Source organism: Abramis brama (assembly GCF_963993115.1).
Source record: "Abramis brama genome assembly, chromosome: 7".
In the NCBI taxonomy this organism is placed as follows: Eukaryota; Metazoa; Chordata; class Actinopteri; order Cypriniformes; family Leuciscidae; genus Abramis; species Abramis brama.
In genome coordinates this window covers 31,074,300-31,099,982 of record NC_139969.1, presented here as the reverse complement: position 1 = coordinate 31,099,982, position 25,683 = coordinate 31,074,300, and the positions used below count along the sequence as shown (strand labels likewise).

The 25,683-nt window shown below is 38.7% G+C and overlaps 1 protein-coding gene across 1 annotated transcript; it reads left to right on the top strand.

Moving 5' to 3' along the window:
- Positions 1-204: 204 nt before the first annotated feature.
- On the top strand, positions 205-11,697 carry cope (COPI coat complex subunit epsilon). Its single transcript, XM_084119693.1, has 10 exons — positions 205-351; positions 541-603; positions 914-1,014; positions 3,719-3,871; positions 3,957-4,010; positions 7,693-7,774; positions 8,502-8,657; positions 11,124-11,192; positions 11,328-11,402; positions 11,520-11,697. Exons 1-10 carry the CDS (start codon positions 250-252, stop codon positions 11,565-11,567), a joined length of 903 nt encoding a protein of 300 aa, XP_083975819.1. The 5' UTR covers positions 205-249; the 3' UTR covers positions 11,568-11,697.
- Positions 11,698-25,683: the final 13,986 nt, after the last annotated feature.

The following is a 25,683-nucleotide window of genomic DNA, read 5'->3' as shown; positions in this document are numbered from 1 at the left end:
CAAAAAGACTAGGCTACTAAAACTTTGAATGTATGTTCACTTTGTGATGTTTTTGTATAATCTTTTTTTAATATTATTATTTTATGTTTTGTGGGGAGGATTGTTATATAAAAAGACGGAATAATAGCTGTTCGCCTATTCCTTACGACGCCACAAGAGGACACCGTACACACATTCATCAGCGAAACGAAGCAAACTGTTCTGGTTACGTGGCCATAGTGACGTCGACAGAGTTGACGTTTCACAAACATGGCGTCGCAGCAGAATGAAGTGGATGAGCTGTTCGATGTTAAAAATGCCTTTTACATCGGCAGTTATCAACACTGCATTAACGAAGCCCAAAAAGTAAAGGTGAGTGCTCTGAAAATATTCTCCATGGCACGAAAGCATTTCTTACTGAAACGCTTAACGTTATAGATTCTAGAGTAACGTTATGTCTGTTAGCCTTCGGCTAATTCATTATAGTTGCTCTATATTTAAACAAGACTGTAATTAACAAATGACAACCAACCACGTGCAAATGTCTTATATTTCTTTTAGACATCAGGGCCAGAAAAGGATGCAGAGAAGAACATTTTCCTGTACAGAGCATATATTGCTCAGGTAAGTTCTGTTTAGCATCAGTCTGTTGTGCTATATATGCTAACTTATATATATATATATATATATATATATATATACAGTATGTGGTGCCAACATATGTTGGTTTGATGTTGATGAGAATAAACTAATCGAAGTCAAACACCAACCCATGTTAAAAATAAGATTGATTTGCATTTATATTTCGATATATATATGTATGTATGTATGTGTGTGTGTGTGTGTGTATATATATTCACATATACTTATGTTTTTGATTTGGTGCTGTTAATTTTGAGTTGTAACTAAATGATGATTTGTGTTGTCTTCTCAGAGGAAGTATGGTGTGGTTCTGGATGAAATAAAGCCCAGCGCCTCTGAGGAGATGCAGGCTGTTAGGATGTTTGCAGAGTACCTGTCCGATGTAGGCAAGAGGTTTGTGCAGTAAAACTATCACATTTTTATTTATTGTTTCAAGCTATATATAACAAAAAACCTAGATACATACAGGTTTGCCATTTGGTCTATCAATCAAAGGTTTAGGCTAGTTCACCCAAAAATGAAAATTATATCATTAATTTTCTCATGTTGTTCCAAATGCGTAAAGCCATTCGTCCATCTTCGGTAGATTATTTTAATAAAATCTGAGAGCTTTCTGTCCCATTGACAGCCTATGCAACTACAACTTTCAAGCCCCAGAAAGGTAGTAAAGACATTATTAAAGTAATCCATGTGACTACAGTGGTTTAACCTCAATTTTATTAAGTGACGCAAGTGCTTTGTTTGCGAGAAAAAAACCCTGCCACTTTATTTACTTACCACGATGCATGGTTGTTGTGTTGACGTGAGAGCAGACGTTGGCGTGAACTAGAGCCCGACCGATATATCGGCGGGCCGATATTATCGGCCGATATTAGGCATTTTCCAAACTATCGGTATCGACATTTATAATGGCCGATAAATGAATATTTAAAAAATAAAATAAAAGCGGACGAAACACCCTTCAACCATGTTATGAGTGTTGGCGCTGCATAGTTTGTCCACCAGAGGGCACTATACAAGGAAGACTGCTAACATCAATGAGCTTGGAAATCACAACGAACTTATTCTGCCTAAATAAAGTAATGATTACTGTGTTTATAACTAGCATATCTGTAGTTCCAGTCTCTGCATTGTAAAATGTAAGTTAGGCACGCGAGGAGTGAACATTTAGACATAGAGAAAAAGTATCAAACATAGCCTGTGCATAAAAGTTAGCTTTTCTTTTACACGTGTGTGAAATCCATGTGTGCGTTGCTGACTTCGTTTAGCCGCAGCATTAACGAGTCACATAATGTATTTAGTGCATCACTAAGTAGTAGATTTTAGAAGGCAGGCAGCAAATGATGATTGAAAATGGTTTGTTGTAGCTTGATGGAATAGATGGATAGAATTAAAAGAGTGCAGGTAAAGGGATAAGCAAGTTGACATTGTAATTATAAGGTAGCTTATAACATTGACATTTGGCAGACGCTTTTATCAAAAGCGACTTGCATTGCATTTCAAGGTACACATTTACAATCTTATCAGTTCTTCACACACACATTATTACATAATTGAATTATTACTGTCAATATTGATAATAATAGTTGACTTTTTTTTGTTCAAAGGACTTTAAGTTTCATATCTTAAGTTTGTATTTTTATACATTATATTTATCAGAACTTTAATATATTCTGTTCTGTTGTGACAATAAAACAAACAAGTTTATTTTTAAACTGCATTATCATATTATTTTAGTAAGGCTGAGGACTCTTAAATAACGACAAATAACTAATGTTAGGGAAATCTGTTCATGTTTTGTCACGCGTTTCTGGATTTTTTTTTAAAATATATATCGGCCGATATATCGGAATATCGGATTTTTTAATCACCAAATATTTGTATCAGTATCAGCCTTAAAAATCCTTTATCGGTCGGGCTCTAGCGTGAATGCGTGTTGGAGATTGATATTTTTAAAATAAAGTGTTATTTCAACAAAAAAGTTTTTTTTGTGTGTGTAAACCAAGCACTTGCATCGCTTTATAAACTTTATGCTGGGTACACACCAAAAGATAATCGGGCTGATTTTGGGCCGATTTCCCCCCTTCCAACAATCTTAGCAATGTCCCGATTATCTTGATGGTTCAAAAGATTATTTTATCAGATTTTCCCTTGGTGTGAGGTGTGTTAAGATTGTCCGAACCTGCTTGGAAGAACGTCGGAGCCGCCCCGATCGCGAATCGTAAATATTCAACATGTTTAATATTTACGATCAGAAATCCTGATTTGTGGGGGGAACCCCGAGGACAAACGCGCGCGTTCTGGAGATTATCATGTGAAACGAAACAATATCCAATCAGAAAGCGAGATGATGGAAGACACGGTCATTCTCACACACACACACTTGCAGGAAGCTGAGTGTTAAGGGTTCAGTGAGGTTCTATAGAGGGATTAAATAACTTTTTCTAAAGAGACAATAAATCCAATAAAGAATAAATAAAGACAATAAAGAATGAATATATTTCTGTATAAAAGGTTATATATAATGGTGGCTACAATGTTTTTTTTTCACGTGAATTTTCTGTGAAAATCATTCCAAACACTATCATCGCAATTTCTTCCTGCATATCATCCGCCATGCTTATTCTGAAGTCTCGCGAGATTTCCTGTGTTCACAGTCGAGACTCTGGTTGAAAATCTGTTTGTGTGTGGTGTGCTGTCTTTGTCACATAATGGCTCACCACACACTGTAGGAGCAAAATGCTTAAATCTAGGATTTTTTGTCTTCATGTTTGTGGTCTATCGCATTTTGAAAATCTTATAAGATGTAAAAAATCTTTTGGTGTGTACACAGCATTAGGTTAAAACACTGGAGTCCCATCGATTATTTTAATTATGTCTTTTCTACCCTTCTGGGGCTTGTAAGTGAAAGACAAAAATCTCTCGGATTTCATTTAATAAAAAGATCTTCATTTAAGTTCCAAAGATGAACAAAAGACTTGCGTGTTTAGGGCAACATGAGTGTGTGTAATTAATAACAGAATATTCATTTTTTGGTGAACTATCCCCATAAATGATTAGGCATGAAGTGAACTATACCATACAATGCTTTTCTTAGGGATGCAATAGTGGCAGAACTGGACAAAAAGATGGCTAAGAGTGTTGATGTTTCCAACACCACCTTCCTGCTGATGGCGGCTTCCATCTATCTGCATGAGATGAACACAGATGCTGCGTTACGTACCCTGCACCAGGGAGAGAGTCTGGAGTGGTGAGGCCAGAGATTTCATTAATAGTTTATGAGTGGGATTACAAATGTATAAGTTGCTCACTGTCTATTTGTATTTCTCTTATAGCATGGCCATGACTGTCCAGGTACTTCTGAAGTTGGACAGAGTTGATATGGCAAGGTATTGTTTATTGTATTGTTTATTCATTCATTTATTTTTGGGTTTATGTGTGCGCACGCGTGAATGCTTAGCTATTTGCATGTTTTATTAAAAATACCTGCTAAATATTATTTGACAATATATTATATAGCCTAACTTCTGACTTTAAACCACAGATATGTAAGGTTTTTGAATTTAAAATATCCAAAAATCACTAGAACAATGTTATATATTTTGTTGACTTGTATACTTACAGTATACCAAATGTTTCCAGCAATGTATTTATCAAATAAATATACAATTTTAACCAGTGTAACATCCTGTATCATTGCGTCAGTGATGTCATATCTAGGGGTGTGCCGGTTTCAGAATTGGTGATGACGGTTATGACGTGAGTCAGATGTGACGGTTCATAACATAACGTTGCGACGTTCGTCTGTTATAGGACAACTTAGTTTGAATAAATGAGCAGACACTGATTAGATACTTGATCGCCTATTAAACAAATAAAATTAATATCTCATCATCCGCACCAACGTTTTTTTTTCAAAGTCGCACCCGCCCGCCATCCGCTGATTGTTTTGCGGTCTATGGACGATGCAATGCTCTGCTGATGCGAGCCGCAAGAAAGCCCTTGTCTGTTCTAGAAAGGATGCAGCAAAGATATTTAATGCTAATGTATGAGGCATAGGCCTACGCTGAGTTTCATTCATTTACGATGAGATGCGCTCTAGTTCACAATGCAATGTAAGTGAATGCGGCGCGCCCGCGCCTGCATGCTGCGGTTATTATATTGTCTACTATGTTTGCTTTTTATTTATTAAATACATGCAATTGGTTGATGAAACATTTATTAAAATTAAGATACAATTTGTACAAAACGAAATTCGCTTTAAAGAAAGGCTCTTAACAATGCAATGCAAGTGAATGCGGCGCGCCGTCGCCTCAATGCACGGTTATTATAATGTCTGTTATATTTGTTTTTTTATTTATTAAATACATGCAATTGGTTGATGAAACGTTTATTAAAATTAAAATACAATTTGTACAAAACGAAATTCGCTTTAAAGAAAGGCTTTCTACAAAGCAAAACTTAATGAAGTGGTAAAAACCATGTCTGATGATTTACAAAACAAAACTTCATTAAGTGGTAAAAACCATGTCTCCCGAAATATTGCGCATCTTATGATCCTATCTTTTATTACAATTGTTTTTTGAGCTAAAATGTAATACACATCATATATATATATATATATATATATACACACTGTATATGTTTCTTTTATCAAACATGTTTGGGGCCAGTCAAGGGCTAATTAAACTGCACGATCACGGTAATGATACATTTTTTATTATTGCAAATGTTTATTGCTAATGTTTATTATTGCAAATGTTTTTCATTTGTTTAATAAATCTCATAATGAGATTTTATTTTATGTTTTATTTCTGTTTCAAATGATTGGCGGTCGGTCAGGGGGTACTTGGCAAAGAATCAAATACAGTTGGAAACGACATAGATCACTAATAACACAGACTGTTAACAATTGTTTTTAATTAGTATTTAAACATTCTCTATGATAAAAATGTTTGTAAAAAATATTTTAATAACACGGTTTTGGCGGTTATAGAGTTCTAATGATGGTGTTCAACTATAACCGTCGGTCTCACGGTTATATACTAACCGTCACACCCCTAGTCATATCTGGTTTTACTTCCGTAGAAACCATGGAAGATGATTTAATATATTATGTAGGGGTGGGAATCTTTTACCATCTCACGATTCGATTCGATTCCGATTCTTGAGGCCACGATTCGATTCAAAATCGATTTTCGATTCAAAAAGATTTTCGATTCAAAACAATTCGATTTTTTTCATAATGATTTCTAATCAGGTTTCTGATCATGATCTACTCTCATCTGCTTTGCTATACAGAATGACAAACGGAGACATTAAAGTGTCTTTTATTAAGTTCAATTCTCAGGGAAGTGCCTTTTATCAAAAACATTGAAAAAATATTTTTACTTGGTACTTTTAAAGCAAAGTATTTATGATGACCCACAACGAACTTACTTCCAATACTTCCTATATTAATTGTATTAATAAAACAAATGGAAGTGATTTGGCAAGTCAACTGTAAGGTTACATTTGCCAGCATATGTCCCAACATTGCTGAGAACCAACAGGAAAATAAATGTGTGCCTGTACTAGCAGCGTACTTGTAGTAAATTAATACAAACTTCAGCATATTCTGAATCTCTAGCATTTAATAATAGACTTCTAACCAACATCCTCTTGTTATTTCCAATGAGCAATATAATCCTTCAGACAAAAAAACATTTTGCTGTAGCAAATTCACAAACAGTTTTCGTTCAAAAATATAGAATTATGTACCAGAAGCTATCATAACGTATAATGCTTGTGGACTTATGCATATTCTGAATAATTAGTAACATACAAAGTCGCTCTTGACTAATACACAACTAAATAATAAAGAGTTATGACTTGAAATGTTTGCTGTATACCACAATCAAAAATAGCAAAGAAAGTGAATGAACATTCTGCAGAGAGTAACTTACAGTCAAAATGTAACTATTTGTGACTGGCATTGCACATATTGCATACAGATCAGATCGGTTTACACAGCATATTGATGTGAAAACTAAACAATACAGAAATTAGCTCTCATACAAAAAAAATACTAAATAGATCACAATGAAATTGCCAATGTTCCATACGTTAGCTTTTAACGAAGACATTCTCTGGTGCCGTTCGGATTTGGCGCTCAGCCATCATGCGTCTGTTATGTGCGCGTCTCTGATGTGCACGCCACAGACTGTCCGCGCACTGCACGTCCGCTTCAGAGTTCCGCCTTTTGCGTTCCTTCAATGTTACGTTATTAGAATTTTTTTAATTTTTTTTTTATTTTTTTTAGAAAATCGATTTTTGACATTTGTGAATCGATTCAGAATCGTCCACGTCCCGAATCGCGATTCATCTAAGAATCGATTTTTTTTCCCACCCCTAATATTATGTATGTTATTAGACAGGTGAGCAACTGTTTGGATAACTTTATCGACAGAAAACAAATCATCTTTAAATAGCTCAACACTTTTAGTCTTATTGTTTGAATCTCTTGTTTTCTTGACTTACTGCGAGTAACATGTTTGTACCCAAAAAATAAATCAGTCAACATTATTCTGTCAAGTGGCTAACGTAGCATAATCAGACAGAACTTTATTTGTAGTAACAGTAATCCATCATTTTCTCCACCAGACAATGTTTTAAAATGAATTGCATGCCATTTAGCAGCACAAGTCATCCAGCTTTTATTAATATGATACCGATCTAACGCACATATAATGTTATAACATAACATTCAACACACTCAAACATATTTTTGGTATGATTGTTTTGACCAAGTAAAACAGCGCTGTGTTACCCCACAATTTTTATTCGTCAAATAAAGTGACCTATACGAGTAGTAATTCAGCAAAACTTTAATACATTAGCTCATCCATGAACAGGATTTTGCATTCCATCGACTGTGGAGGTGAAGACGACAACTCCCATGATTCCACGCTCATACGTCAAGCTATGCCTTTGATATTGTTTCGAATAAGCGACCTCTAGCGGTGAAAACTTGCATACTGTGCCTTTAATGCCTTTAAATATGTTATTTTCATGGATATGTTGTGTTCACAGAAAGGAGCTAAAGAAGATGCAAGACCAAGATGAAGATGCCACTTTGACTCAGCTTGCTACAGCCTGGGTCAACCTTGCCATGGTGAGTATACAAGTCAATGTGAAATTCAAATAATTGACTTTCTTAATGGGCATTCCTTGGTGGACTGCCAATTTTTTTTCATTAAACTTTCTTTCATCAAAATGTAATAACTTTCCTCTGAAATAATTTTGCAGACTCTTGGGTAAAGTCAACTAATTGCCAAATTGAAATTTAAGCATTATTTTAGCTGATTTTATCTATCTAATCTCTAAAATCTATGATTTTCTTTATTTTTCCCACCAGATGGTCTTGCATGCATTGGATTTTTAATAAATTTGCTATATTTTTGTGTAAACATAAATTAATATTTTGTGTAGACAATTGCTGCATAATTTAGAGGTGATTATGAGGTGAACATGGTTTAGTACCATAAAAGATTTTGCCTCAAAATATTAAAGTAAATATTATTAAAACAAAATATTGTGCATTCATTTCATTAAAAAAATTATTACTTATTGTCTTCAATCTGTTTTGACTGCCGAGGTTCAATAGCCTTAATCATGAATAAATACATTCATGCATGCTATCCAAATACACCCATTTACTGTACATTTTTGCATTTAGACATATGCATTGTTGTAGCGAGCTGAAACATTTGAGATGATTTTGTTTTCTTTAAAATCTCTCTGCATGCTTATTGCCTATTCAGTGTTTGCTGGTTTTGCTGAATGATGTTTTTTCCTAGTCGACTGGGAATTAAATGTCTTTCTCCTTCTTCTGCCAACAGGGGGGAGAGAAACTGCAGGATGCGTTCTACATCTTCCAGGAAATGTCAGACAAGTACTCGCCCACACTGCTGCTGCTGAACGGTCAGGCTGCCAGTCACATGGCTCAGAATAAGTGGGATGAGGCTGAGTCAGTACTACAGGATGCTCTGGACAAAGTAAGAGCCTGGGTTTCAGCACAGCAAATGCCAGGAAGTTTTGTCTCCCAGTGCAAACAAAAGTTTAACTTTGGTCCTGAGAGTCTGCATAGCGAAAATACATTTGACAAGTATAGATTGATGGTTAGACTTTATTTCCATGGTCCACTTTAGACATTCTACGAACTAGAAGTAACTTTGCAACTACATGTCAACTAACTCAGAGCATTAGTAGACTGTTAGGTTAGGGTAAGTAGAATATGTTGACATGTAGTTGTAAAGATACTTAGCAGATATTAAGCAGACAGTCTACTAATACTCTATTGAGAGTCAGGGTGTGTTTACACTTGCCATGTTTGGTTTGATTAAAACAAACCCTGGTGCGATTGCTCTGTTAGTGCGGTTCATTTGAATAAGTGTGAACGCTGCCATCTGAACCCTAGTGGCATCAAACAAGCGGATCGAGACCTCTGAAAAGATGGGTCTCGGTCCGCTTCCAAACCAACTCTGGTGTGGTTTGAATGAAATATGAACACAACACAGACCAAAGACATGTAAACGAACCACAATCAGGACATGATGTCACAAGATGGGACCCTAAAAAGGACAGAATGCTCAAGCAAACCTGTTTTTTCTCATCATTGTCACTGTTGCCCATCACAGTTCAGTACAGGCATCAGAACCGTGTCTCCTCACAGCAGATCTTCATTTGTGTGACGGAGGGATTCCTGCCGCTGTTTTGACTCCTTTACACATTTCACAAGCTCTTCACAAGCTCTCAGCTGGTCAAAATACATTTTGGATGTCCGGTAAGTTTCGTCACAAAATAGGCAATACGTCATAAAAGCCGGTTAATTAGGTTGTGAACGTCCCTATGCTTTTAGGTTCTGTATCTTTAGGTTTGGTGTTAAAATGCCAATATGAACGCTAAGCGGACCAGGACTACCTTCTTTTTTGGTCAGGAGTCAGGACCAAATGAATCAAGTGAACCGAACTACAAGTGTGGACACACCCTTAGTTGACATGTAGTTGCAAAATTACTTTTAGTTAGAAGAATGTCTAAAGTGGACCATCAAAATAAAGTGATACCAGATTGACTTCTTCGCTGAATTCAAGACAACTTTCATGCTGACCAAACATCACAAACTCAATTCTGCTTTATTTTTCCATTAGTCAAGTCACATTTATTTATATAGTGCTTCATCAATTATAAAACACATTCATTTTCAGCTGTCAAGCAGCTCTACAGAAGATAATAGTGTCAGTATTCAAGCTCAATTCAGTTCAATAACAGTGTCAATGTTGCAAAGTTGCTGTCATTATCCAGCTCAATTCAATTCAAATTGTCTTCTCATCTATCAGTGCAGTTACATCGATAATATTATTGAATATACATTTTCTTATAAATCCCATTAGTCTCTTATGCTGACCTATACAAGGTTGTAAATTGGATGCCATGGAGGGAAAACAAGCATTTCCAGTTAAAAACTTCAATCACTGTTAGGCCTAGTCCACACGGACACGGGTATTTTTATAACCGGAGTTTTTCCTCCTGCGTTTAAAAAAAAAATCCCGTCTACACATGCTCGGTTTAAAAGAAATCTCCACCTACATGAAAACGCAAAAAACACGCTATCACGCGCTGTCAAGAGCATGCCACACCAGCAGGCGGCGATTGTAAAGCCACGTTGGCCAATCAGAAGCCTGAATCAGAAGCAAAAACCCCGGTTTTACGACAACACTGCAACCGGCGTTTCTGAAAATCCTCACCCTGGCAGGGGTTTTCAAAAATGTTCGGTTTCAGTGACCTGATACTGCGTTTCCGTGTGACGAACGGCCGAACTGCGTAAAAAAAAAGTCACGGTTATAAAAATACCCGTGTCCGTGTGGACAAGGCCTTAAAGTCCCCCTGTGGTGAATCAAGTTTTTCATTTTGTTTGTCTATGTGGTGTTTTTAATATACTTTAAGACAAACCATGGGCAAATTCATCACCATTGCTGTGTATTTTCTCCTTAAAACTGCAGTGAAAAGTCTTTAAAAGTGCGGTTTGAAATCGCAGGTCTTTCTTACGTCACACCCTCACACTTCTTACGTCACAAACTACTTTGAACCAATCACGTGAACGTACGGACAGGCTTCAGCATATCAATAACTATGCTTTGAAGCAGGGGAGACTCAAGTATATTTTTCTGTTGATATGAAAAATCATGTACATTTAGCAATATATTGGGTGAATTATGTATGTGATGATGTTATGATGAACTATATGCCTTCCACTGACTTTCTAAGTATTTCAAAGCGTTTCTAAGATACTGATTTTTAGAAGTCAGCTCTCTGATTCAATAGCAACACATTATTAGCGGTTTGATAATGTAGTCAATCAAAAGGCTAATCATGGCTAATAATTACCATAACGTGTCCAGATCAGTCAGTGGTCCAGGTTTAACTGCAGAGAAATGTAATGATCTGTCCTTTATCCTCTATAGGACAGCAGCCACCCGGAGACACTCATCAACCTCATTGTGTTGACACAGCATTTGGGCAAACCTCCTGAGGTAAGCTCCATAAATGTAAATGTTAACATGTCAAGATTTTTTTTTTAAATTGCGGTCTTCAATGTATCTGAGTTTCATTTTACACCCTTGAGAAATCAACACAGATACTTATATTGTCTTTGTATTTCTGCACAGGTGACAAATCGATATTTGTCTCAACTGAAAGATGCACACAAATCACATCCTTTTATTAAGGATTATCTTGCTAAGGTAAGGTTATTTAGTGTGTTCTGTTTTTCTATTTTGAAAAATGTATTGTGAGAGCATTATCTAAGTAACTGTGAAAAATAACTACTAAGTTTAATGTAAACTCAATTGTTTCCACAGGAGAATGAATTTGACAGACTTGCCATGCAATATGCACCCAGCGCCTGAAAGAAGAATGGTTTCTATTTATGTCTCCTACGCAGCAACACAATGTTATTTCTCCTCTTCTTTTTTTCAAACTCATTTTGACACTCTACAAACATTCCTGTATCGTGGTTAAATAAAAATGTTTATCTTACATGGTGATGTTTCCTTATTGAATATTCATGTTGTGTTAAAAATAAAAGAAGAGGTGTAAACGGCTTTCATAACACATCAGTTCACCCTATTGATTGCCTGTTCATAGAAAGGGTATATAGTCAGCTGCAAATATGGCTTGACCCCAAAAAAATTCTAACAGAAGTTTTCTCAGTGGTTTACAGTAGTATCAGATGTACTTAAAAACATACTAAAAGTTTACCAAAGTTTGACTCCAAGAAAGGCCCCATTTTCAAAATGGCGGCCATCAGGACCCTTAAAATGACCATTACTCCTTTGTATTCCTCCTAGACCAGGAATACTGGTGCCTGATACATGTCTCGGCCATGTAATATTCTAATTAACATATTTGCATGATAGATAAGTGATTACAAGTACAATTATATATTAAAGCAACTGGTTACAAGCATATTTATGCAAAAAAATAAGTAAAATTTCCCTTAAGGCGAGACACTACAGGTGAATAGGGTAAAATTTTTAACTAGCAGATATCACCATGAAACTTTCCCAGTTGATTGTCTACATTAAGATGAAAAAAAAAAGTATTACAAGTTTTCTGTAATTTAATGTTTAAATATGCAAATTATGCATTATCTAATTAAATATGCGCTTATTTGCATATATATATAAAAAAAACGAAATCTGAGTATTGGATAAAGCCAGGTTCAAAATAATTTGTTCATTGTGTTCACACATTAGATGGGGAAAAAAATGACGGTGTATGTGATGACAGGGTGCAGGGTGCTCCAGCAATCGCGGAGCAGCGGGATGATTTAGAACGCCAACTTTTGTTGAATTTATGAGAAATCTACAGACGCAAACAGACAAAGTGTAGTAAAATAAAGACCTAAATGTGTATTTCAGACTCTTTTTCACCACAAGTCTGAAAGAAGACATGTTATTGAAGACAAATATCCCAAAATCTCAAAATTGACCAGTGAAAAAAAAAAACCCGATGCTTTTGCCTGCCGTGTCTCGCCTTAAGTAATTGCATATTTCTCCTTTCTCATATCGTTTTGCCTAGTGTTGGTGGTTTCTGTGGTTCATAACCATTCTTTTGATTCCAATAAATAATAAATTCATTAGAACTGTGTGGTACTGTCAAATTAGTCAAAACAGGGCTGCCACGTGAAGGCATGTGCTGATTGTCTGAACCTGTATAGAATCACACCAATTCATTGGCTGATGGCGCGGGCGCCTCCTCAGTGGCACCAACTTGAGAGCGGAATGACGTGGACAAAACTTCGGTGACATAACCAGGTCTAGGCCATAGAAACACCTTCACAAGACCTGGGGCAAACTCCATACAAGGCTCACTCACAGACAGAGCCTGCAGATCCCCCACGTGTTTGAGAGAGGCCAACGCTAACAAAAGTGCCACCTTGAGAGTAAGAATCCGTTCCGGAGCTGACTCCAAGGGTTCAAAGGAAGGCTCTAATAGCCCCTCCAGAACAACTGATAAATCCCAGGTGGGGACACTAATAGGATGTGCAGGCCTCAAGTGTCTAACTCCACGCTTAAACGAGGAGACCAGACAGTGTTTACCTAAGGGGACCTCGTCTGACTCCCGATAGGCAGCGATAGCTGACATAAACTCTCAAGGTAGTTGCAGCCACTCCAGCCACAAATTTATCTTGCAGGAATTCCAGCACTGAACCGACCGGGCAGCTGACAGGGTCCACTGCATGAGCCGAACACCAAGACTCAAAAACCTTGCACTTAGAGAAATACAGCAGTCTAGTAGAAGGCGCACAAGCGTTATCAATGGTCTCCCAAACATCAGCGGGAAGACCAGACGCCACTGTCGCTAGCGATTGCCTCTTATCGCCTACAGCCTCCATATGTCACAGTGTCTGGTTTGTGTTCCCTGGGTGTCCACTAGAGGTCCTCTTCCCCACGGTGTCATCCACATTATGAACTGCATTCCCCACAATCCTTGTCTGTACTCATCACTGTTCATTGCACCCAGCTGTTCCCCATCATGATTGTTAGTTTCTGTGTGTATAAATACCCTGCCTGTCACGGGGACACACAGGAAAATAGGTAGATCCAAATGCAGTATGGCAGTAGGTGTTTATTAAAGTGTAATCCATCTCGTAGTCATCCAGGCAAGGTTCAAAGTCCATGTTAGCAATCCAAATACAAATAAACAAAACAAGAAATAGGCAAGGAACACAGAACTCTGAAGTGTGGTGACCATATACAAGGACTCCGTCACAAACACTAAACAGGCAGAAATTTATACACACAGAAACTAACATTCATGATGGGGAACAGCTGGGTGCAATGAACAGTGATGAGTACAGACAAGGATTGTGGGGAATGCATTTCATAATGTGGATGACACCGTGGGGAAGAGGACCTCTAGTGGACACCCAGGGAACACAAACCAGACACTGTGACACCATATCTCGGGTCAAGGATGCCAATTCCTGCCCTGGAGCTGAGACAGCAGATCTCTCCTGATAGGAATCTGCCAAGGGGACTCCTCCACCAGGGAGCTCAGTTCAGAGAACCACGTCTGGGATGGCCAGAATAGAGCTACCAGAAGGAGGCGGATCCCACACTCCCTCACTCTGCAAAGGACTGCAGGGATTCGCCTGACCGGAGGGAATACATACAGTCTCAACTCCAGCCACGGATGAGCGAGGGCATCTATCCACAGAGGTGTCGGATGAGCTGAGACAGGGAAAACCATAGGGGGCACTGTGTCGAGCCCTGCGACGCAAAGAGGTCCGCCTCGCCAAACATGCTCCAAATTAGAGCCACTGTTTAGCAGTGCAACATCCATTCCCCCAACTTGAGCTTCTGTCTCGACAGAAAGTCCGCTGCGATGTTCAGGTCCCCTGGAACGTGAACTGCTCTCAGCGAAAGAAACCTGTCTTGAGCCCAAAGGAGGAGGCGGTGTGCATGCCTGTTGAGGGTGCGCGACCAAGAGCCCCCCTGGCGATTTACATGGGACAACACTGCCATGTTGTCCGTCCTGACAATGACATGAGTCCATCAGGGCCGGGAGAAATTGATCCAGGGCCAGAGAGACAGCTTGCAACTTGAGGCAATTTGTGTGCCACGAGAGAAGCTCGCCTGTCCAAACATCGTACGCCGGTCTGCCCTCGAAGACCGCACCCCAACAAGTCAAAGAGGCGTCCGTCGTGACAACCTGCCAATGGCAAACTACACCCATCTTGACCCCCTGAAGTAAAAAGGGGGAGTCTTTCCACCTCCAAAGAGTGTGAAGGCAACTGCGCGACACTCTCAGCAGGCGGAAGGCAGACCAAGAAGGGCGGATGCCCCTGAGTTTCATCCAGCACAGGAATGGTCTCATATGAGGGAGACCCAAGGGCAGCACAGGAGAGGCTGCTGCCATGAGCCCCAGAAGCCTGTGACATATACCCACCGCTACATGATGGCCGAGCCTGAAACGGGCCAAGCACGCATGGAGACTGGAAACTCGAGCAGGGGCCAGACGGGCCTGCATCGAGAGAGAATCAAGTTGGACACCCAGGAAAGTGGTCTGCTGAGAAGGAGTTAAGACATTCTTCTGAGCATTCAACCTGAGACCAAGAGACCGGAGGTGGTGGAGAATGACGTCCCTGTGACGAAACACCAACTCTCTGGAATGAGCAAGAATGAGCTAGTCGTCTAGTAATTTAGTACACGGATGCCCTGGAGCCTCAAGGGGGCCAGAGCTGCATCCATGCACTTGGAGAATGTCCATGGAGCCAAAGCTGGACCAAATGGAAGGACCCGATACTGATACGCCTTTCTCCCAAAGGTGTATCTAACCTGAGGTTTAGTATAATGCCACCTTTATACTCAAAAACATCTATAGAGGATGTATTACATATGTATTTCCTTATTCAAATTGAAATGAGTGACCATTTTAGAGGGTTCACACACAGGTGTCTGTTCGGGCTAATTCAGAGTTGTTTATGATCAAAGTTATACAACTCCAATTTAAGTTACTTTTGGGTGCAATCACTTTTACATTGAATGTCAAGTCTGTGTTTTAGCAAAAAAAGGGTATGTGTCCAAAAACACGTACTGAGTAGGAGTTACATGACATAGGCTAAATCGTTTACATCTCTGGTTCACCCCAAACAAAGATAAAACCTTACAGTTATCTCACAAAATCATGTATTCCATAAGTATGTAATCATGTCAGTGCAATTTAGACAAGTCCAGTGGATTCATAGACCCAGAAAACATGGGGTTAGACACCAAGATTACTTGGCTAGGTCAAATAATGAAGGAGTTAGGATATTTTAAAGGCTTCCTGCCCATCTTGGACGCCATCTTGAAAATGACACCTTTCTAGTGGTCAAACTTTGGTAAACTTTTAGTATGTTATTAAGGACACCTAATACTACAAAAAACAGCTGCGAAACCTTTTGTTAGAATTTTTTTAGGGTTAGGTGTTTTTTTCCCCATATATGCAGCCGCCTAATATATAAATATGGGGTAACATTTTTTGGTACAGTACAGCCGTGGCCAAAAGTATTAAAATAATTTGGTGTTTTGCAAAGTTTGCTGCTTCAGTATTTGTACATTAGTTTCTGTGGTATACTGGAAAAAAAAGCATTTCATACATTTTAAAGGCTTTTGTTTGCAATAATATTCAATATATATGCAAATAGTCAGTCAATATTACAGTGTTGACCCTTGTTCATAACACCTACAGTGTTGACTTCCTTCTTCAGAATCAGATATCAGATTCTGGAACAAATCCTGACTGATGGCAATCCACTGACTTGCTTGTCAACTCGCCTTTTGAGGATTGACGACAGGCTTTCTATGGGCTCTCCCGGGGAGTTGCCTGGCCACAGTTTCAACATTTTAATGTAATGATCTCAAAGCCACTTCATTATGATTCTTGGCTTGTGACATGGTGCCCCATCATGCTGGAAAATGCATGGGTCATGACCAAAGTGCTCCTGGATTGTTGGGAGGACGTTTTGATGCCATTCTTGATTGCTGGGAGTGTTTTTGGGCCGAATTGTGAGAGAGCCACTCCTTTGAATGAAAGGCAACCCCACACATGGATGGTCTCAGGATGCTTCACTGTTGGCACGACACAGGGCTCATAGTAGTGTTATCAATTTTCCAATTGTCCCAAACAGTCGGAAGGGGGCTTCATCATAGAAACTATGTAAACAATATGCAAACCATAACAATATGCAAAATAAGTGTGACCTTATTTGTAGGCAGAACTGAAAGTGTTATAGGACACAATGCTGACTCAGTTTATCACAATGAGGAGGAAATAACATCTTGTCTTTTTTTATTTATCTAATTTTTGAAGGAAAATCTCTCATATTACAATTTTGTCCAATGTAATCGGATTCCAAAATAGCAAGTTGCCCAAAAATAATTTCCTCTGTTTTGCTGACGTCCAAATCTGTTTCAGACCTCATTCATCACTGATGAAACAAACAATAGTGGTGTCATCAGTAAATTTGATGATGTGGTTGCTGAAGTGGAGACACATTCATAGGTGAATAGTGAGAAGCTATTATTTAGAGCTGAGGCAGCATCTCTGTGCAGTGCAGGTGCTCTGAAATAAATGACCATCTTTTTAGTTTTAGGACTCAGGTTAAAAACAATGCATTTTTATAGTAGTTATTATATTTCAATGAATGTGAATGCAAAATACTTCTCATTTTAGGGTTTGGATGTACAGTGGGGTCCAAACATCCGAGACACAAACACAGCTTAACCCAGTAAAGAGACAAATATGAACAATCACAACCATAAGTCAGAACTGAAGTTCAGTCAATTAACAGCAGGGATTAAAACAAAGTTTCATTCTGAGCAAAAACTGTATATTTTTTTTCCATTCCATTCAAGTGTTCTGAGGTCTTGTTTCCAAGAGGTTGCCGGTTAACTAAATAAAGTACACCAAAAATAACAGTATCGAATAAATCACTGCTGATTTTTTTCTTTCTTTTCATATCTTTGCCTTTGAAGGCTGAGTTTTAAGATTCATTGTCATACAGTATATTAACATATAGAGTAATGCTTATGAAAGAAAGTCACAGAATTTCATTTGGTCTCTGGTTTTTTGACTTTACAGAGGTTATGTACCTCCAGATAAGCAGCTAAAAAGGGAACCGGTGAAGATTTAGCCTATATCAACATTATCCCACAAGTGTTTCTGATTGAGCTTAACTTGTATTGAACCTGGCAGGGTTATTATAACTGAGGCCAAATCTAAAACCATAGAAAAACCTTGAAACAAAAAACGTAAAAAAAAACGTATACAAATGACAAAAACACTCAACAAATTTACTAAACCTTTAAATTAAATCAAAATGAAAATGTAAAGATCTAATTCAAAATAATAAAAAATAATACTGTAGTATCTCGATGATGCTAAAATAACACTAGAACCTGGAAAGACACGTGTCTGTAAGACGAGAATAACTAAATGTCAGGTTATTCTCACCGCGTGGGTCATATTTTAAGTGCTCCTGTGATTATGTTTCCCATATTGACCACCTGGAGGCTGCCTGATAAAAAGTCAAGTGCCCAGTTTCAGATAGATTTACTGAGCTCCGGAAGTTTTAAGGCCGGTTTTGACGTATTTATAATGTTGAAGGTGGAGCTGTAGACAATAAATCAGTACACACATCCCAGAATATGTATGAACAGCTCAAGGGCTGTTTGCAAGGCTGGAGAAGCAGTGTCATGCATTGATTTGTTAGTTCAGTACTGCTGAGTGTCTAAGGGTTCATGAATGATGCGGTCAGTAGAGGACATTACTATTTGTAGTAGTTACATGCTACAGAAGTAAAACTGCAGAAGTAACCACAGTTTGACAGTAGTTACAGTAGTCTGTTTGAAACAGACTGAAACCTCTATGAAAGCTTATTTCCGCCACAGAATAAAAAAATAAAAAAGGTAATTGCTAATTTTTGCAATTTTTTCATTTAGTAGTAAGAACAACAGAAAATCTGCATTAATAGACACAGTTTTAGGTAATAGTGGCCCACAGCTGATTAGCAGAATATTTTGTATTGGCGGTTTAGTTGATTCTTTCTTTTGGGAGACAATAACTTTATTTTTAGTTACAACTTTGCAGAACATTTACATTCACTAACAGCTTTATTACACACTGCATGAAAGGGAATATTCGAAAAACCATAATAGGGGCACTTTAAGTGAACTTAAAACAATCTTCACCAAACCCATTATAATAAATCTCTCATTTACCTGTGCCTTTTAATACACTCACCTAAAGGATTATTAGGAACACCATACTAATACTGTGTTTGACCCCCTTTCGCCTTCAGAACTGCCTTAATTCTACGTGGCATTGATTCAACAAGGTGCTGAAAGCATTCTTTAGAAATGCTGGCCCATATTGATAGGATAGCATCTTGCAGTTGATGGAGATTTGTGGGATGCACATCCAGGGCACGAAGCTCCCGTTCCACCACATCCCAAAGATGCTCTATTGGGTTGAGATTTGGTGACGGTGGGGGACATTTTAGTACAGTGAACTCATTGTCATGTTCAAGAAACCAATTTGAAATGATTCAAGCTTTGTGACATGGTGCATTATCCTGCTGGAAGTAGCCATCAGATGATGGGTACATGGTGGTCATAAAGGGATGGACATGGTCAGAAACAATGCTCAGGTAGGCCGTGGCATTTAAACGATGCCCAATTGGCACTAAGGGGCCTAAAGTGTGTCAAGAAAACTTCCCCCACACCATTACACCACCACCAGCCTGCACAGTGGTAACAAGGCATGATGGATCCATGTTCTCATTCTGTTTACGCCAAATTCTGACTCTACCATCTGAATGTCTCAACAGAAATCGAGACTCATCAGACCAGGCAACATTTTTCCAGTCGTCAACTGTCCAATTTTGGTGAGCTTGTGCAAATTGTAGCCTCTTTTTCCTATTTGTAGTGGAGATGAGTGGTACCCGGTGGGGTCTTCTGCTGTTGTAGCCCATCCACCTCAAGTTTGTGCGTGTTGTGGCTTCACAAATGCTTTTGTAACCCAGACTCAAATTAGTCAAATTAGGAATTTTTTTTTTTTTTTTGCATATGCACCCTTCCAGTTAAACTGTTTATGTGAAAAAAAGATAGTGATAAAAGAAAATTGAGACAAATAAAATGCTTTATTAATCATATTAGTAATATGCAAATTACTGCAGTAAAAAAATATCCAATTAGAGCAGCAATGCTGACTCCGCCCACTGTGAGACGCGGTGGAAACTGATAGAGAGCTGAAACGGAGAAACGCATGTGATCAAAGCTCCAGAAATTTGAAATAAACGATCTAATTTTGAGCAAATATTTAGTATACAACTACTAAACAAAGCATATAAAAGTTATTTTAAGTTGAATTAAGTGTCAATTTGAGAAGTATTGTGAAAGAGCTTACCTGTTATGGCCTTGCTGATCCTGAACGTCGAGCCAAAGTTAGTTGAGTCATCGCTATACTGTAGTTCGTGGTGTAATCTGGAGAAAATATTAACAGAACACTGTTTCTTCCTGAACTCTAATGGACTCAGGTATATTTTTCTGAACTGAGTTTGTTGAATGGACTGAGGGGTGTTAAATCTTTATTTTTGCAGTTTTGTGACCTTGTTTACAATTTGTTTTGTATATCTCTTTAAGAGAAGTGTTATTCGGTATATTGTTCATTTTTTGGGGTAAATTCATGTCAATTTGTTACTCTAATTGAATCATTTGACTCAAAACATTGATTTGAGTGTATTTGAAACAACTGGTTTAAACCACAGTAAAACCAGGAAATTAGGACCTTAAATCAAAACTAACCTTATTAACCTAAACAAATAGTCATAATTGAATTAGAGAAATCAAGAAATTTTAACCTCAGCCGGAAAATAAGAAAGAGGGAATTTATCAACCAGAGAGTCATAGTAGCAGTTAATGTAGTAGTAGAGATTGTAGTAGTAGTTGTGGTTGTAGTTGTAGCAGTTATTGTAGAAGTAGAGATTGTAGTAGTAGTTGTGGTTGTTGAAGTAGTAGTTGTAGTAATAGACGTTGTAGTAGTTTTAGTAGTCACTCCTTACCGCTGATTGATTTCTTTATATTTGTTTTATTTATATCTGTTATTTGTTTTCATATACTGACTTATACATGTTTATGTATGTATGTTTATTTGCATATATATCTTCCTTTTTTTTTTTTCCTCTATCTCTTGTTCTTCAAAGTATGTACTGTGACACGTCCACCCAGTTACCTTTACATGCACACATGCACACACGCACACACACAAACGCACGCATCTGTCAGTTCCTGACTGTATTGGTTTTGTTTTGCTTGTTTGTTTGTTTGTTTATTTGTTTTCCCTGTTTGTGATCCCAATTTATGTACATATTGCATATTCTAATAAAAAAACAAAAAAAACAAAAAAAAAAACCCAGAGAGTCAAGAAAGAAAAAGCTTTGTTGACAAATTTATTTGTTTTCTTTTGGGTTTATCAATTTATTTCAAATCAGAACTTGATCAGGGTTAACCATATTGTATATTTTTTTTTCCCCTTTTGTCAAAAGTTTGACATTTCATTTGGTTTACCTTTGTCATTTATTATCTACTGTTCATTTCATTCATTACATCAATACAAAGAAAAAAATCATAATAGCTAATACAACAAAAAATAAAAAAAAACTCAAACTTGTGTGTTGTGTTTGCTTTGCCTCTTTCGAGCTTGGTATCTTCTGATTGGCCCATTGATCTGGCTCAGTGTATCGAACCCAATTGAAGTTGCTACCTGTTGGCATTCAGTTAATATTATTGTGTATACTTATGACAAGTGGGTGTTACAAATAAAGTGGCGAGCCACCAGCCAGGAGGCAAAGAGAAACACACACATTAACTTCTATTTTTGATTCTAAAATTTCCCTCTCAAGACAAATAAGTGTAAAGTAAAATGGAAGTTATAGAGGAAAAGGGGGTAAGTTCCTAATGCAATCTTAATTAGTGGCATAACTGGAACTGAAGTGGATGAAGAAATACTGGACTTTGTAAAGCAGTATGGGTCAATTAACAGAATCATCCCATTAAGTGATCCTTGCCTAGAATCGCAGAGGTCCTTGATAGTTGAGTTCAACTCTGGATTAGCGGTCCAAACCCTTCAGACAATGCTTCCATATGTCCAGCATGCAAAGAATAATCCTGATGTCTCTTTCCATGTGTCAGCTTTATCGAGTGTCTACGTCAAGAGGCTTGGACGAAACACAACCCAAACTTACCTAAACGAGCTGAAAGAGCTGGCAAGTCGCAGTGGAGAGAATTTCGAGGATGTCTTGATGGGCATGTTGGCTCATATTCACGAGAGCGTGGTACAAAAACCATGTCCTGTACCCGTTCTTTCTGAAGATGACGACACCTTACCTGCTCATTCAGCAAATCCCCTCTTGACTGTTGGCCCAGCTGCATCACCTTCAATTTACATTCAGCTTCTTGATTCTGCTTTCGCGCCCATTGAGGATGGCGATGAGTTATTCGCCAAGTTCCTGAACATATTCCAGAACCCAGGAGAAAAACCATCTGCTTGCAACGATTGCATGTTGCGTTACAGACCACTATGCGCCGTGGTGGAGTCCTTGGCTCTGAAGTTGACAAGCATCTACTCAAGCAGTTTTGCAGAGGATGTTGGGAAAATTCTTTGATTCTAGAGTTACAATTAGAGCAGAAAAAGCATTCACCCCCATCTTTTGCAGAGCTAATGACTTTATTACGAACCGAGGAGAGCAAGCATGCTTCCAAAAGTGTACGAATGAAACAACACCTGGGAAGTGTTAAGCAGCGTGCCGTGATACAGTCTCAAACAGCCACTAGAGATGATGTGATTTAATTCTGTTACTGCTCAGTTAGCAAGTCCGATAACAGAACTCCAAAATCAGCTTGCATTATTAACTTCAAAGCAGTCTAAAGACAAACCAAACCCCAAGTCGAACATGTTCAAATCCTCAAGTAAATAGAGTGCCATCAGTCCTAAAGGAAAAACCAAAGTTCCAGACACATCCCAGACAGCTAGACCAAAACCAGGCTATTGTTTTAGGTGCGGAGAGAATGGGCACATTGTCAGTTCTTGTTACAATGACCCGAATCCAGCCTTGGTGTCAGAGAAGCGAGATGAGCTTGCAAAGAGACAGCGTGAATGGGACTTGCGGAATGAAAGTTCTAAGCCACATTTAAACTGACCGCAGTTCCTGTTGCGGGACGAATGGGAACTGGGATTGAATCAAAGTGTCCCAAGCCTTTTAGGGCACTGTCAGCCCATGCACAAGCAAGGTCACGACAATCTGTCTTACCCAAGGGGTTAATTGGAGCGAAATGCACTGCGCAAGTTGATGTTGGAGGAGTAATGTGTGACTGCTTACTTGACACTGGTTCACAGGTCACAACCATCACAAAATCCTTTTACAATGAGAACCTGTATGATCAGCCAATTCATTCCTTAAATGATCTTTTGGAAGTTGAGGGTGCAAATGGTCAAAACATTCCTTACCTTGGCTATGTTAAGCTGACCATCACTTTTCCCAAGGACTTTGTGGGAGTTGACACAGAGGTACTTATGCTTTGGTTGTCCCTGATCTCCCCTCTACTTCTCAGCCTTCAGTGTTGATTGGGACAAACACCTTGGACAACCTGTACAAAGACTTTTCACAGCAAGGAACTAAATACTTTTCTCCTACCTATGGATATAAGCAAGTGCTAAAGATTTTGGAATTGCGCCAGAAGCAGAATGTAGAAGGGAATGTTAGACTAGTGCGGCTATCTGAAAACTAGTGCTGTCAAACGATTAAAATATTTAATCGCGATTAATCGCATTAATGTCATAGTTAACTCGCGATTAATCGCAATTAATCGCACATTTTTTATCTATTCTAAATGTCTCTTGATTTCTTTTTGTCCCATTATTTTTTCTCATTTTAATGCTCTTATCAACATGGAAAAGTGGATCGGCTTGCTTTGAGCAAATGTTTCTTTTTGAAATCAACATTGGCATACTGTAGTGTTCAATTTCACACTAACATTCTCACTTGGAGCAAATAATCTCTCACACAATGTAACACTGTCCATCAATAAAAGGGTGAAAGAAATACTGACGAGGTCCTAATATTGACGAGGGGGTGGAGAATTCGCATCAGCGAATCAGTGTGCTTGGCCATCAAGTAGTAGGCCATTTCAGACTGGACGTGCTGCAATGATAGCTCAGTTCACAATGACAAAACACACAGATCACTTTGGTCTTGTCAACTGAAACATTTTGGCCACTTTTTTAAAATTAAACTTTCCATTCAGAATCTTATTGGCATCCATTTCGGCGTCTCGCGCTCATCATTCATCCACTCAAAACATAATGTTAAAGGGGGTCGCACACTGGACGAGAAGCGAAGCGCAGCGCCTCGTATTTAAAATTCGAACACATTATTCTCTATGAGTGTACACACACCTTTTATTGCTGGCCATAAACTGAGAAAGTACGCGTCCGATGTGCGATACAAGTTGTCCATAGACGCGGCTTCTCGTCCACTCTTTGGCCGGCTCGCAAGCCCAAACAAGTGTGTGCGGCGTGCCTGTTGTTTTGTTTCCGGTCTAGCTAGATCCGGTGGTGTTGTACTAACGTTACTAGTTGTTGCAAAAGCATGTCAAAAAAAAAAAAAAAAAAAAACTACAAAGTTTGCTAGGCGTTAATCGCGCGATAAAAAAATTGACGCCGTTAAAATGGGTTTGCGTTAACGCCGTTAATAACGCGTTTAACTGACAGCCCTACTGAAAACCTTTCTCAAGTGATACCTGCTGGACAAAGTGCAGTTCTTTGTGGAAAGGCTTATGTTGCTGGATCTCATTTAGATAAATGGGTAGTTGTAGAACATCCATCCTTTTCCCCTCTGCCTTGTGGCCTGATCGCTAAGACATGACTGTCCACGCTTGAAGACGAGAGACGTTGCCACTTACCTGTTGTAGTCGCCAACCCTACCGCACATGACATCACAATTCCTCCTAGATGTGTTTTGGCTGAATTAAAAGCGGTTCAGTCTGTGTATTCAGAGGAGCGTGATGACCATGATAGTAAAACAAGCTCCATTCCAAAGTCCATTCCTGAGTTTAATTTTGGTGATTCTCCCATCTCACCAGAATGGAAGAGTAGGCTTACCAAACGGCTTCAAGGAATGCCAGAAGTGTTTTCCTTACATTCCCAGGACTTTGGATGCACCGATAAGGTCAAGCATCAAATAAATCTTGCAGATGAAACGCCCTTCAAACATCGGGCGAGGCCGAGGCCAGCATTTATCCCCTATAAAGTTACCATAAACTTTGCAGGTTTATCCCTGACCTGTTTTCATGCCTGCTTGATGCAACTGGGTATAGGTGGTTAGCTGCATTCTCGACCTACAATTTCAAATTACAGTACAGGTCAGGAAAGCAGAATATTGATGCAGACGGGCTGTCTCGTCGACCCCACGCAAAGCTTCCGGCTGATGATGTCTCCCTGAAAGAACAAGCCCGAATTCTTGATTTCACTGAACAGCTTACCATGAATTCTGGTAAACAAGAAATTAGTGATGATGTGGTAAAAGCCATCTGTGACAGTCGTCTTATTCAATGGCCGGAGTGTCCAAATGACTTACCTGCTTCCTTTGTCAGTTCTTTGGCAATGCAGGAAACTGCTGTACCTGATGCTTATGCACAGGAGGATCAATGCGGAGGTCTACCGACCATTTCACATCTTTCTCCTTCTGAAATTCAAAATGCACAGTTAGCCGATCCTTGTATCCGAGAGGTTATTGCACAGCTTCGAACTGGAGAAACTCCTCCTAATACCCTACGGACTGCTCTTCCCAGATTACCTTACCTCCTTAGAGAGAAAGACCGCCTGGAGTTTCACGACGGAATCCTATACAGAAGAAGGAACTTTGCTGAGAAAACTGCATACCAACTGGTCCTACCCGAAAAATTGAGCACAAAGTCA

Excerpts from the sequence above, each read along its gene's own strand:
- cope (XM_084119693.1), top strand. The coding sequence starts at position 250 with ATGGCGTCGCAGCAGAATGAAGTGGATGAGCTGTTCGATGTTAAAAAT. Across the intron at positions 7,775-8,501 it reads CCTGGGTCAACCTTGCCATG|GGGGGAGAGAAACTGCAGGA; the intron begins GTGAGTATACAA and ends TTCTGCCAACAG. Across the intron at positions 8,658-11,123 it reads TACAGGATGCTCTGGACAAA|GACAGCAGCCACCCGGAGAC; the intron begins GTAAGAGCCTGG and ends TATCCTCTATAG.